The sequence below is a fragment of the Mytilus trossulus genome, chromosome 4 (assembly GCF_036588685.1).
Source record: "Mytilus trossulus isolate FHL-02 chromosome 4, PNRI_Mtr1.1.1.hap1, whole genome shotgun sequence".
In the NCBI taxonomy this organism is placed as follows: Eukaryota; Metazoa; Mollusca; class Bivalvia; order Mytilida; family Mytilidae; genus Mytilus; species Mytilus trossulus.
The window spans coordinates 90,289,365-90,303,469 of NC_086376.1; the positions used below are offsets into that span (position 1 = coordinate 90,289,365).

Genomic DNA, 14,105 nt, shown 5'->3' on the forward strand with positions numbered 1-14,105 from the left:
ATTTGACTAACTACCACTGAATGTACAAAAGAGAATAGTGATAATACTTCAGAGAGTAACTAGGCAACTTACCGGTTCATTAAAAGTAGCATCGTATTCAAAGGGAGGGAACTGGAACTGTCCTACATCTGCAGTACACTTGGTAGGAAACAATGACTTGCTGACTAACTGACTGGTAATGTCAATACCACCTACAACATAACAGGAAATATATTTTATCTAGTACAATCAAAATATCCCATCAGTTGTACTATTTATACTTTTATTTTTCAGATTCATTATTCTCATATTTCACAAATGCTATAAGTATCCAACGATAATAAAAAAATGAATCCACAATAAATCACTTTCCCTCTAAGACAAAGTTGATATAGATTTATATATTAGATTCCCTACTTTGATCTTGACAAACAAACATAAATTGACAATATTAGCATAATTCAATTATTACCATCTGTTTCAAAGGGGCAGACAACTCTGTCTAACTGTTCCCCACAAGTCTGAGATTCTTTACAGAAACAGTAAGATTCTGGTGTCAAATCCTCAGCTGTGTCAGATGGACATTCTCCTGTGTACAGGGATTTAGATGTATCAACCCTGAAAGACATAATTAATGTTAGATTAAATACAATATAATTATTTTCATGGATTTCATGAGTTGAGAGAAACTTAGGCTATGAAAAAAAAGTCATAGTTGTAGAAATAAGTGAACTTAAATATATTTGATAAGCCTATCAAAAACCTAGAATTAAAGTTTTTTATAATAGAAACTCTTCTTGTATCATGAGATCTGAAATGCAAAATATTAACGAAAAAAGATCATAGTACCTGATGATGTCATCATTGTCGGGAATACGTGAATTAAAGTAAGAAAACGTTCTAATATGTGTATCCGATCTATAGAAGCCCAAGTACAGAAGTGACACGTCACAAAGTTTTTATGATACAATATAAGAAATTAGTGATGTTCCCGCGTTGTGTTCACACCATATTTACAATAATCATATTGGACAGCATAATATAAAGGCAATATAAATAAAAAATGTTTTTACCTCCAACTCAAAGAGAAAATGTCTGCTCTGGTGTTTATTATTTCACTAATTGTACCATCAGGGGACATTATATCATCCATTTGATTCTCATTAAAACTTCCACATAAACCTGAAATAATCGTATATAGGTCAAATCAAAAAATCGTTTAAAAATCCTTTCTGATATGGTGCAAATAAAGAGTCATGCAAGTGTAGAATAAACTTCAGGTGCCGGAGTTTCTCTCGCTACATTGAAGACCTATTGGTGACCTTCTGCTGTTGTCTGTTCTATGGTTGGGTTGTTGTCTCTCTTGACACATTCCCAATTTCCATTCTCAATTTTATCTCTAGTTAAACAGGTAGTGACCTTTTGCAAGATTCTTACATGGTAAAACTCAGCATTATACAATTGCTTATACTCAATCCTAAAAATACTAATATACTAATGTATACCTTCAGTCTGTCCATAATCAGCAGCTGAGGCCTTGATCCATACATTGAGTAAATTATAACTTGGAACAGCACTTCTCATAATGGTAACAGTTGTACCAGTAGGAAATACAGCCTATAATAATAAGACAATTGTAAAATGGAAATATCATATATTTATAATATTGTCATTTAAGATGAAGTAAAGTTTCTGTAAAAGACTTTATCTTTAACCTACTTTGTTTAAATTTTGGCATGAAGCAGGTGATGCATAAGTGAACTCTTTCTGGTATTTTACACTTAAAAACATTAATACATATGTTAGTCATACAAATGTAAACACTAGCAACAATTAGTTATTTGTGTATAACAATTGTTTACCTTGATTGTTCGACCTTCATTATTACAATTGTTTACCTTGATTGTTCGACCTCCATTATTACAATTGTTTACCTTGATTGTTCGACCTTCATTATTACAATTGTTTACCTTGATTGTTCGACCTTCATTATTACAATTGTTTACCTTGATTGTTCGACCTTCATTATTACAATTGTTTACCTTGATTGTTCGACCTCCATTATTACAATTGTTTACCTTGATTGTTCGACCTCCATTATTACAATTGTTTACCTTGATTGTTCGACCTTCATTATTACAATTGTTTACCTTGATTGTTCGACCTTCATTATTACAATTGTTTACCTTGATTGTTCGACCTTCATTATTACAATTGTTTACCTTGATTGTTCGACCTTCATTATTACAATTGTTTATCTTGATTGTTCGACCTTCATTATTACAATTGTTTATCTTGATTATTCTACCTTCATTATTACAATTGTTTATCTTGATTGTTCGACCTTCATTATTACAATTGTTTACCTTGATTGTTCTACCTTCATTATTACAATTGTTTACCTTGATTGTTCGACCTCCATTATTACAATTGTTTACCTTGATTGTTCGACCTCCATTATTACAATTGTTTACCTTGATTGTTCGACCTCCATTATTACAATTGTTTACCTTGATTGTTCGACCTCCATTATTACAATTGTTTACCTTGATTGTTCGACCTTCATTATTACAATTGTTTACCTTGATTGTTCAACCTTCATTATTACAATTGTTTACCTTGATTGTTCAACCTTCATTATTACAATTGTTTATCTTGATTGTTCTACCTTCATTATTACAATTGTTTACCTTGATTGTTCAACCTTCATTATTACAATTGTTTACCTTGATTGTTCAACCTTCATTATTACAATTGTTTACCTTGATTGTTCAACCTTCATTATTACAAATGTTTACCTTGATTGTTCGACCTTCATTATTACAATTGTTTACCTTGATTGTACGACCTTCATAGTATCTGTAAATCTTAAATCCAGGGTGAAGGTCACCATTTCTGAAAAGCTTGACTCTGATTGGATAAGTTGATTTAGTTGTTACATCCTGGGGTCCACATTTATCTACTAGGAGAACATCGTCAAAGATTTTTACTGCTACAGCGCAATTACAGGAAGCCCCTCCGGTACATTGACGATACAATGCATGAACTGAATAGGGTAGCTTTTTATGTTTGTATAAAACAAACTCTCCTGTACGGTAATTGTTGAAGAATCTAAAAAGACATAAGAAATACATAGATGGCTGGAGTCAAAGAGACAAAGGTACAATATCATCAACTTAAAAACGTTGGAAAATTATCAAAAAAAAAATAAATGTAATTGTTATTTTTTCGTACATATACATGTTTAAAAGTAAATTCTATCAAAAAAGTGCATATTTGTTCAAAATTTTCATTGAAAATCATTCTAATTTTTAAATTCCTATTCCTATTAATTCCATAGATTTATAAAGTGTATAAAATGTAACTGTGTTTTGAATAAAGGTCATGGTATTGAATATCTAGCTTTTTATTAGGGTTTTATGTCCTTTGAGGATTCTGTTTTTGAAGGCAAGTTTTTTTTTTGTGTTAAATTCATTCACAATTTCTCTGGGGTTTTTTTTCAGATTTATTTCATCTATTCAACTGACAAAAGAGAAGGTTCATATCAATGTTCAGATGTAGAATGATTCAAATAATTCATTGACCAAAATAAATACACAAAATACTTACACTCCATCGAAAGTTGTTATATGTGGATCGTTGACTGATATACACAAAGCTCTTCTGTCTCTGTCAATAACATTCAACTGAAAAATAAGGCAAAAACTTAAGTGTAAAAAAAAATAAGTAAAAATAGTTAAATTATCATAACACTTAGATTTAAAGTAAAATCACTATTTAAAACAAGAAAGTTTGAATGAAGAAAATGTCTATCAATAAAATTTTGTATAAAGTTGGAGCATGTTGATGATTTTTATGTATAATTGAAGTATGAGAATCCTAGAAATTCTTGTAGTATTATTTTCTTTATTTGACAATAAATAAATTTAGAACTTACTTTCATAGATTTTTTGGTGACATTGCCCATTTCAACTGCCTCATTCACCATATAATCTACAAAAACTTGTAAATCTCTCTCATGGTCATCATCAAATTTGTTGTCAATAGTTGCTTTCAATTTCAGCATGTACTTGGCATCTCTCCAGTTTTCATTGGTTACTGTGACATCACAGACTGGTTCCTTGTTGTCCATTTTTACTATCTGTGATGTGACTTGCTCTATCATATTGTCACTTGGACATTTCACTTCATCACTGACTGATGGCTGTATGGTTTTTATTTTGAATGAACAGTTGTTTGGGATAGAGAGTCCTTGGTCCCTACATAAGACATATGGTGGGGCTGTTACTTCAATCATCAGTTCTTCTGCGTCCTCCCCCTCTGGTAAATCTAGGGTATCAGGAGCATTTATCTGTAATAATAAAATGTTAATACAAAAACAAGGAGAATGTGGTATGATGGTTGATAAGACTATTTTTACCAAGACTTTAAATGTAGTAAATATAGGCGACCATACAGCTTTCAACATTAAGAAATTCAATAGTCATCTATAAAAGTTCATAACATGAAACTCTTTAGTCTTCTAATAAATTTTAACTGATATATTTTAAATGTGTAACAGCTAAGGTTCTTCAACTCTTTAAGAATTTGTAAGACTTATTGGTATAAGAAAAAGTACCTTTTAAACTAGTTGGAACAGTTACATATTCCTTTTTATAGATTGATTGTCACACTGTTTATTCAATTGTACTTCTTATACAATGAGAGTTTAATATTATCTGGTAAGTTCACTTTTAAAATGCATACAAATGTGGTGTTTCCATCTAAGAAAATAACTAACTTATTATTTACATAAAATTGAGAATGGAACTCGGAAATGTGTCAAAGAGACAACAACCCGACCATAGAAAAAACGACAACAGAAGGTCACCAACAGGTCTATGTTTACATGTAGGGTTGCTGTCTTATTGATTCAACGTTTCTTTTTTATCCAAATACAGTAATAATTTCAAGTCCCATACCTTGATAGTCGCTGTGTACATATCTGATGACATGAACTTTCCTCTCTGATTGTCACAATTAACTGCCAAGCAAACACTCACTCCACATTCAACCTAATATAATAATTACAATGAATATTGTATATACAGAAGGAATTTCATACTTATAAATGAATTAATTCAACTGATAACATTACGGTAGTTGCATCATCTAAAATTTATTACAATAATGAATTTTTAAATATATGTTTCGTCTGATTCACACGAATATTTACAAATAAGATTTATCATTGGCAATCATACCACATCTTCTATTTTGTATATAAAATAACAGTAACAAATACATGCATTTATATCCAAAACGTTTTCACAGAAAAAGACAATATTTTTAAAAACAACATTCACTATTTTCATGAGTGTTGTGATGTTGCACCAGAATTTTGCCGTTTTCTACATGTACCACTTTTGGAAATATTGAGTTAAGATATGAAGTTATCTCTGAAATTATTTGAAGAGCTGATAATAAATAAACAATTTATTGAACATAAAGATTATGACAATTATAGATTATGTATTGAAAGTCTGACAATGTAGCTGCTCTTGAGAATTACAGATTTAAGAAATAAACCTACTGTTGATCCATCCTTCATTTGATTGGCTAGTTCTTGGTCTAAATAGAAGTCTGTGTAGTTGACTGCTGGTGATGTGATTGACAGGTATTCTCCATCAACCTTCCACAGTACACTGTACAGTAAGGCCATGTCACTTGTTAACTCGTCAAATCTACATCTAAAACTATCATTACCAGGTCCATAAAACATGGGTTCTACTTTAATACCTGTGGCAGCTGGGATTTCTGGTCCAGCCTCCTGTCCTAAAAATTACAATAAATATTTACACCTATTCTTATACTTATAAAAATTAATCTTTACATGATAAAAAAGCACTTGTTAGATGGTTAGTTTCATTAAAGTCAATGTTAAAAATCTTACGATTACAATGAAAATATTAGTTTGAATTAAAGTTATCAAAAAAAATATTTTAGTACAAATACAATGAGTTTATAGAACAATATTACAAACACAAACACAAACAAAAAAAATATATAAAATAAAAATTATTTTTTTAGTTATATTAACTTTACCAATGTCAGAGTGCAAAATGAATATATAAAGTGATTATTAGGAAATATTTTATAATATTATAAATTATATAAATATGAATTATTGATACATATATTTAATGAATTGAAGAAAAAAATACTCAAAATAGAGTATTGTGATAATAGATTTCTCTTGCATATAATGACAACCATTTGTCAAAATAAGTAAGAATGTACTATGGTCTTATAAAGATCCAGGATTTTTAAAGTTGGGCCTGGCAAGCCAATATTTGGATTGATACTTGTGTTAGTCTATACATTTATCATATATATTATCCTCCATAAGGGGTACCTAGCCCCTGCTCAACCCCATGAATTTGCCTCTAAGTTCAAATATGATGGCACGCAGGGTTCAATTTGAGGCAGTGAAATTGACCAAAATGTGTAATTAAGAATGTGGAATAAGTAGACCATGTCTGAAGTGATGCAATAAATGCTTTGAATTGTAAAACAAAAACCTAATATAAAGCAAATGTTGTCCCTAACAGAATTATAACTGTGTATTTAATGACCAGTACATTGGTGACATGTTACCTGTAGAATTCAGGCTTTCATTAGTATTTTCACCTGTAAATATTGTGAATGAAAGAAATTTTGGGGGAAGTCGTAGCAACAGCAACTTACATCAAAAATATAAAACAAATGAAATAGACAACTGATAATTCCTCAATAATCATAACTAAGTGAAAAATTGAATATTTAAAGGAGGTAAACATAGGTTAAGGGAAATAACTCTCAAAATCATCAGTACGCTTGTGTTAACCATTTTCATAATTATAATCTAAGCTTCTATGTTACATAGATTATTTTCAATCTGTTTCAGGTAAATGCTTAAAATATGTTGATGAAACTTGACTTTTTATAGCTATAAATACGTTACCATCATAAATTCTGAGTGTAACCCCAATTGCGTCATAGGTCAGATGGAAAATCCCAACTAAAAATAAACGTATTCTCACTGGTCCGGACATATACCCCTGTTTGCCCATATTCTTCCATTCAATTTCCATCTGCGACATAGGTCACACGTGCACATCAAACAGATTCAACAGAGAAGTGTTTAGTTTTTTGAATAGCTTAATTGCTTTTCATATATATTGTGTATTTTATTGGAAATATATTCCCTTGTTTTGTTTAAATTTCTAAACAAATTATTTGTGTTTTTTTTATTTGACTAAAGTAAAATTTATTATGGACTTTAATTTAAATAGTCCGTATGTAAGTATTCCTGGTTCGGACTATCTCTTAGATGGGTCACTACCTTTAAGTCCCCCCCAAACTACCAGTACATTGACCGGAGTTTCGACAACGGTGTCTGGTAATGCTACCTATCCGACCCTTTCACAAGGTTCGGCCATGCATTTTGGGGGGGTACCTACGTCAACTTCGGTGACTCATACTTTATCTAGGTCTGTTAATTCAGCGGGTACTATTAGTTCTGTCCCAGGTACAGCTATGGGCTTGAACTTGCCAGGTTCTAGACCCCCATTATCCTATTGTGGGTATATGCTTCCCAACACAGGCACACAACCTTTACCCTCATGGTCTCAGCCACCTTGGCCACAGTCTTACCCTTATGGTGGGTTTATGCCAAACCAACCTGGTTTTTGGCCTTATAGGGACAATTTCTATGGTCCCCCTTCTGGGGTAGCTACTGCACCACCTTTAGCTCCTGCTCTACCCATAGCAGTATCTTTGACTTCTGCAGTAGCTCCTTCTACCACGGTACCTGACTCTCAAGCTTCTAGTTCTTCACATGGTACTCAGGTTTCTGATCATGCATCACCTTTGGATGGTTTACAGAAGTTACTTTTAGACTTTGGTGAGTCGTTCAAGGCAGAATTCCATACTCTATCCAGTCGTATGACTCTACTGGAAAATAGAGTTTCTTCTCATCAACCTTCTCCAGCTAAGTCTGTAGAATGTGATGAGAGGGAGGATGACGAGCTTTCTGTTTCCCCTGGGAGTCATGAAAGGGCTTTCCTCACTGATGAGGATGTTGAAAGTTCTTCTTCTCCCAAGGTATCGAAGACGGCCCCTGAGCCTTCTTCTAAGTCAGCTCAACAACCTCCCACCAAGGAGACTGAGGATCCTCCTTCCTTGAAGGATCTTAGGGATAAGGTGTATACCTTGATGAGGGATGAAGCACATATCCCTTTTCTCTCTCCTTCCAAGCCGAAGAAACCTTCTTCAACTTTTGAGGCTTCCTGTGGTATTTCTCAGGATACTGTGACTTCTCACAATTCTTTTCCTGAATCTGGCCATATGGCTTTTGCTTTACAATTTATTAATGAAGGTATCGCTAATTCTGCTAGTGAAAAGGTTTCTAATAACAATATCTCAGGATTTGGAATGTCATCCTTTACTGATCAGGTTAAGTACAAGGATTTTGATATCTTTGATTCTTCACTGGGTAGACTTGTTCCCAGTTGTGACAAATCTATGTCATCTTTATTGGGAAAAAAGCCAGTAGATGGTCTTCGTCTCACTCAACCTGTTTGGTCAAAGACTGAGAATCTCCTTCGTAGTGCTTCTCAAGTTCTTGGCACAGCCGAACATTTTCTAGCTGCAACCGGACATTTGCTTAACAGCGAAGATTCGGTTGTTCCAGCAGAAGTACGATCCTTCTTACTTCAACTGGATAAAGCTTTAGGTTCATCTCAGTTGCTTTTAATGGGTTCTATTGCTAATTGCACCCTATCAAAAAGAGCAGAGTTTCTTGAAAACATTTCTATAGCTGAGCCTTTGAAAGATTCTTTACTGAAATCTCCACTCTCTGACAAGATGTTTGGTTTACCCTTACAGCGGGTTCAAGAGGAACTCAGCAAAAATCCTCCTCCAGTCAAAGTTAGTGTACAAGTTACTAATGGCAAGAGGTCGGTTAATGCTACATCTAGTTCTAATAGTACTTCTGCTTCAGGTGGTCCTCCTTCTTCTGCTAAGAAAAGGAAGAATAACTACGGCAAACCGCAGAACAAACCCAATAACTCAGGAAAAAGCTCAGGTAAGCCTTCTGGTGGTTTTAAGGGTTCCAAGAAACCTGGGTCTAGTACCTAGGTTCTTGCCCCCTCGTACGTTATTGACAGCTTCCCCAGGGGAAAATTTACAACAAGTTCCTCAAAAATCAATACCAGTAGGGGGGAGGTTAAGTTTTTTCCTAAATCAGTGGAAGAAAATTACCTCAGACTGTTATGTGCTGTCAATAATTCGAGGGGGATTAACACTTCAGTTCAAGAACCCACCTCCTCTATCTGCAGTTCCAATAAGTTTGTCTCATACACAAGACCCAGTCAAGTGTCAACTTCTGTCAGTAGAAGTGGACACTATGTTACAAAAAGCTGCAATAGAGGAGGTGTCGATCTTAACTCTGTCTCCGGGATTTTATTCCCGTCTTTTTCTGGTTCCAAAGAAGACAGGAGGAATGAGGCCAGTCATAGACCTATCTATTCTGAACAAATTTCTTATTGTTCCCCACTTCAAAATGGAAACAAACAGATCCATCAGAGCTTCAATCCTTCCGGGAATGTGGACTACTTCTCTGGATCTTTCAGACGCGTATTTCCACATTCCAATTTCCAAAACTTACAGGAAATACCTTCGCTTCGTTTGGAACAACAAAGTTTTCCAGTTCAAGGCTCTCCCTTTTGGCCTGTCTACAGCCCCTTTGGCTTTTACAAAAATCATGCAGGCTGCTATAGCTCACCTACATTCCCTGTCTATTCAGATTCATTCCTATCTGGACGATTCCCTTCTCAAGGAATTTTGCCCAATCAAATTGAGGGTTCAGACAGATTTGGTCATCAATTGTTTTCTGTCCCTAGGCTTCCTTATCTCTTGGAAAAAGTCAGAGATAATTCCGTCTCAAGACTTTGTTTTCCTGGGAGAACATTTCCTAACCAGTGTCCTAGTCCTCCCACCAGAGGAGAAATTTACAAAACTATGTCAGAAAATACATTTATTCCTGACGGTTCAATCAGTCACAGCACGTCAATTCTTGCAACTTCTGGGTCTATTGAACTCTCTGGCAGATGTAATTCCATTGGGACGACTTCACATTCGTCCGCTTCAGTTTTATCTACACAAGTTATGGATTGCAGCTTCACAAGAATGGGAAGCATTGATTCCAATCACTCAGCCTTTATTTCCACACCTTCAATGGTGGTTAGTACGGGAAAATGTAATGAGGGGCCTATGTCTGTCCCCTCAAGTTCCCAGTCTAACTTTATTCACAGATGCCTCCACCCTCGGTTGGGGAGCATATCTGGAGGGGCTTACAATCTCGGGAGTCTGGAGTCCAGATCTTTTGGAAGAGCATATCAATGTATTGGAAATGAAAGCAGTTCTGTTTGCACTGAATCATTTCCAAATGTCTCTAAAGAATCAGTCTGTCATTCTGGCCACGGACAACACAACAGTTGTAGCTTATCTCAAGAATCAGGGAGGAACTCATTCACCTTCTCTTTATCAGATAGCCAGAGACATTCTCCTTCTGTGTTTTCAACTCCAGGTTCATCTAGTGGTGAGACATATTGCGGGGCACCTCAATATTCTAGCCGACACTCTATCCAGATCTCTTGCTCCAGTAAACACGGAGTGGGAACTACTTCAAGTAGTTTTCAAAGCTGTGACTCTTCATTGGGGGTCACCTCAGATAGATCTGTTTGCGACCAGTCTCAATCACAAACTTCTAACATTTGTGTCTCCGGTTCCAGATCCAAAATCTTTTGCAGTAGACGCAATGAGCCTATCTTGGAAAGGAATGTTCAGGTACGCCTTCCCTCCTTTCAGGTTTCTCTCCCCAGTACTTCAGAAAATAGCAGGGGAAAATTGCAAGATCATAGTTATTGCTCCAGCATGGCCAAAACAGTCTTGGTTTCCAGACCTTCTGCGCCTATCATGTGCTTGTCCTCTAGTTCTACCTCTGAGACCAGACCTTCTGTCTCAAATCAAGGGCAAGGTTCTTTATCAAAATCCAGAAAAACTTCATCTACACGCCTGGCTTCTCTCAGGGTTAGCCTCAGAAAGAGAGGTTTTTCTGAAGGAGCAACCAAGCATCTCACAAAGTCTGTCAGAGACTCCACTAGCATTGTCTATGATGCAAAATGGTCAATCTTCTCAGATTGGTGTAGTGAGCGGGAAATTGATCCTTTCCAAGTCACTGTACAACAATTAGCAGACTTTCTAGTTTTTCTTTTTGAATCCAAAGGATTATGTCCCTCTACTATTAAGGGATATAGATCAGCTATCTCAAGAACTATTCATATTTCTGGTGGCCCAGATTTTGGAATCAATGAACATATTTCTCTTTTGGTTCGTAGTTTTAGTCTTGAAAGACCAAGACAAAAAACTTTAGTTCCTAAGTGGGACCTTGGACTAGTTTTATCCTTTTTTAAACTTCCTCCTTTTGAACCAGCAGAAACAATAGATTTAAGGTTTCTTTCCTATAAATGCTGTTTTCTTTTAGCTTTGGCTTCTGGACGGAGAAGGAGTGAAATCCATGCCTTCTCTATTTCTGATGCTTGCCTTCGATTTAACAGGGATAAATCTTCTGTTACTCTTTTAACGGATCCTGCTTTTTTGGCAAAGAATCAGATTCCAGATAAGGGTGCAGAACCAGTTGTGATTCCTGCACTCCCTAGCGATTCTATTTCTGTACTTTTATGTCCAGTAAGAATCCTTTCTATTTATCTGGAAAGAACGTGTAGTTTACGTTCTGTTTCTAACTCAAGACTCTTTATTCCTATTAAAAAAGGAATCTCAGATCTTTCTGTTAAAACTATTTCTACTTGGATATGCAAATGCATATCTTTAGCTTATGGTTCTTCTAAGGCAGAACTTTTAAATAGTTTTAATGTTAAAGCTCATGATGTTAGGGGTATCTCTACATCCTGGGCTCTGTTTAACAGTGCATCTTTGGAAGAGGTACTGTCTGCAGGTTTCTGGAGAAATGAGAACTCTTTTATATCTCACTACCTCCAATCTATGGCTACTTTTGCCGAGAGTTTATACTCTCTTGGACCTATAGTTTCAGCACAAAGATTGAACTTTCCTCCTGTTTCTTCTGTTACAGGGGATTCAGCTTTACGTTAGATTCTGTTACTCAGAATTTATGATGGTAACGTATTTATAGCTATAAAATATTCAAATTTTAAAGTAAATTTGGATTTTATTAGATAAATACTTACCATCATAAATTATAGGTCCCACCCACCTCCCCTTCATCCCCTTTCCTTATGTTTTCTGTCTTGAGGAAATTGAATGGAAGAATATGGGCAAACAGGGGTATATGTCCGGACCAGTGAGAATACGTTTATTTTTAGTTGGGATTTTCCATCTGACCTATGACGCAATTGGGGTTACACTCAGAATTTATGATGGTAAGTATTTATCTAATAAAATCCAAATTTACTTTAAAATTTGAATATTTAGTAACACATAACTGATTTAAAGAGTTATCTCCCTGAACCAAGGTCTAACACGTTTTTAACAGTTCTTTCATTCTTTGAAATCTGTTTTTACAAATATGAATTAAGATTGAAATCTTACTAATCAAATAAATACTGCTGTAGATAGTTTTAATATGTAGTTATTTGAATTATTTCCCTTGGAAGCCATATCCTTCATACGTGTGTCTGAACAATTTTCTTATTCAAAAACCAAATTGAAACATGGTACAAAATTACACAAGCCAGAAATAAATAATCTTGCTATAAAAAGCCTTATCCCAGATATAGATGTCAGTATAACAAGTTGAATTTGGCTTTTCTAAGGAACCTGTATAAGTTGACCTCCAACATGACAATCAAATAGAAATAACACTCGCTCAAACTGAATCAATTAAGAACCATATTTTGTAAAAGCTTGAAATCTAATGACACTCATGATCAATACACATTTGATTTGAGAATAAACTTTTTAGAACTTAAATTTACATTCCTAAAGAAAAGTATGATAAGCAGCCCTAACATATATATTTGTACCAGCTCTATATCAATGACCCAATTGTGATTTGTTTACCTGTTGCATTAGAAGCTAGATTATAGAGTTTGCCTGTAAAATGAATTAATGTCAACAACCTTTAGTAATGCAGCACAATAAAGCATCATAAGTAATTGATCTGCTCAGAGGTCATCCTTATCTTTATGCAAAAAACAGTTATGTTTATTTCTTAATCAAAATGCTTCAATTGTAAGAAAAATTTAAAAATAGGCAAAACAATATTTTTTGAGTATCATATTCTAATCCTTTAATTTTTTCATGTCTTTTATTCAATTTTTTTAACTTTTAAAAATATTAGAATTAGCTCTTGCCAGAATATAGCCTTTTAGCGCTGAGGTGGCATGAAGCAAACACCAACCGATCAATCAATCTATTCCATTTTATCTGAAATGGGTTTATTTCAACAACTTTTATAAAACCCTTGATATGATCAGCTGAAAGTGACTTAGCTATATTACCTTCCACACAGGTGTAATAATTGTATTCCCAGTCAGCATAGTAACCAAACATTCCAGAATCTGTAGTTACTTTCTTCAGCTTTCCGTCAGCTAATATACAGATTCCCGACATGGCATCAAACTTGATGGCCATACAACCGGTCATTCTTACACATAGTTGCTGACATCTTTTCATTGTCCATACATCATGCAATACATCTAAATGTGTGTCATTAGAGAAATATCCTTGGTAACTGTCCATCTTTGACCACTTAACATCTTGACCTGGGCAGGCCTCTAAAGTAATATTAAACATGTGTTTGGTTTATAAAAACTAGATTTACTATCAAAACAATTTGGAGATATATCAAGAAAAAACAGGTTTCCTCAAATTGATTTACCTAAATAATCTAGCATTAGTCTGTTTTATTTTCCAAAGATTGAATATCAAATTAAAACAATGAAATTTAAAAACCTATATTTCTTAGAAATAAATATGGTGACCAGCTGAATATCTTTTATTTAAATTTTCCTATGGATTCAATTTTCTTTGTAAGTAATTTAAGAAGAACATTTCTTGCATCACTT

General features: G+C 34.3%; 1 protein-coding gene across 1 annotated transcript in view; it reads right to left on the reverse strand.

Annotated features, from left to right (window-relative positions):
- LOC134716897 (uncharacterized) overlaps positions 1-14,105 on the reverse strand; it is a 154,448-nt gene that overhangs the window by 115,985 nt on the left and 24,358 nt on the right. Inside the window, exons 22-31 of the mRNA XM_063579912.1 lie at positions 13,539-13,814; positions 5,552-5,793; positions 4,941-5,033; positions 3,917-4,330; positions 3,589-3,665; positions 2,814-3,090; positions 1,485-1,596; positions 1,053-1,161; positions 452-597; positions 73-191 (exon numbers count right to left, since the gene is read on the reverse strand). Of these exons, the coding sequence (XP_063435982.1) occupies positions 73-191; positions 452-597; positions 1,053-1,161; positions 1,485-1,596; positions 2,814-3,090; positions 3,589-3,665; positions 3,917-4,330; positions 4,941-5,033; positions 5,552-5,793; positions 13,539-13,814 (1,865 nt within the window). The remainder of the gene's footprint in view (positions 1-72; positions 192-451; positions 598-1,052; positions 1,162-1,484; positions 1,597-2,813; positions 3,091-3,588; positions 3,666-3,916; positions 4,331-4,940; positions 5,034-5,551; positions 5,794-13,538; positions 13,815-14,105) is intronic.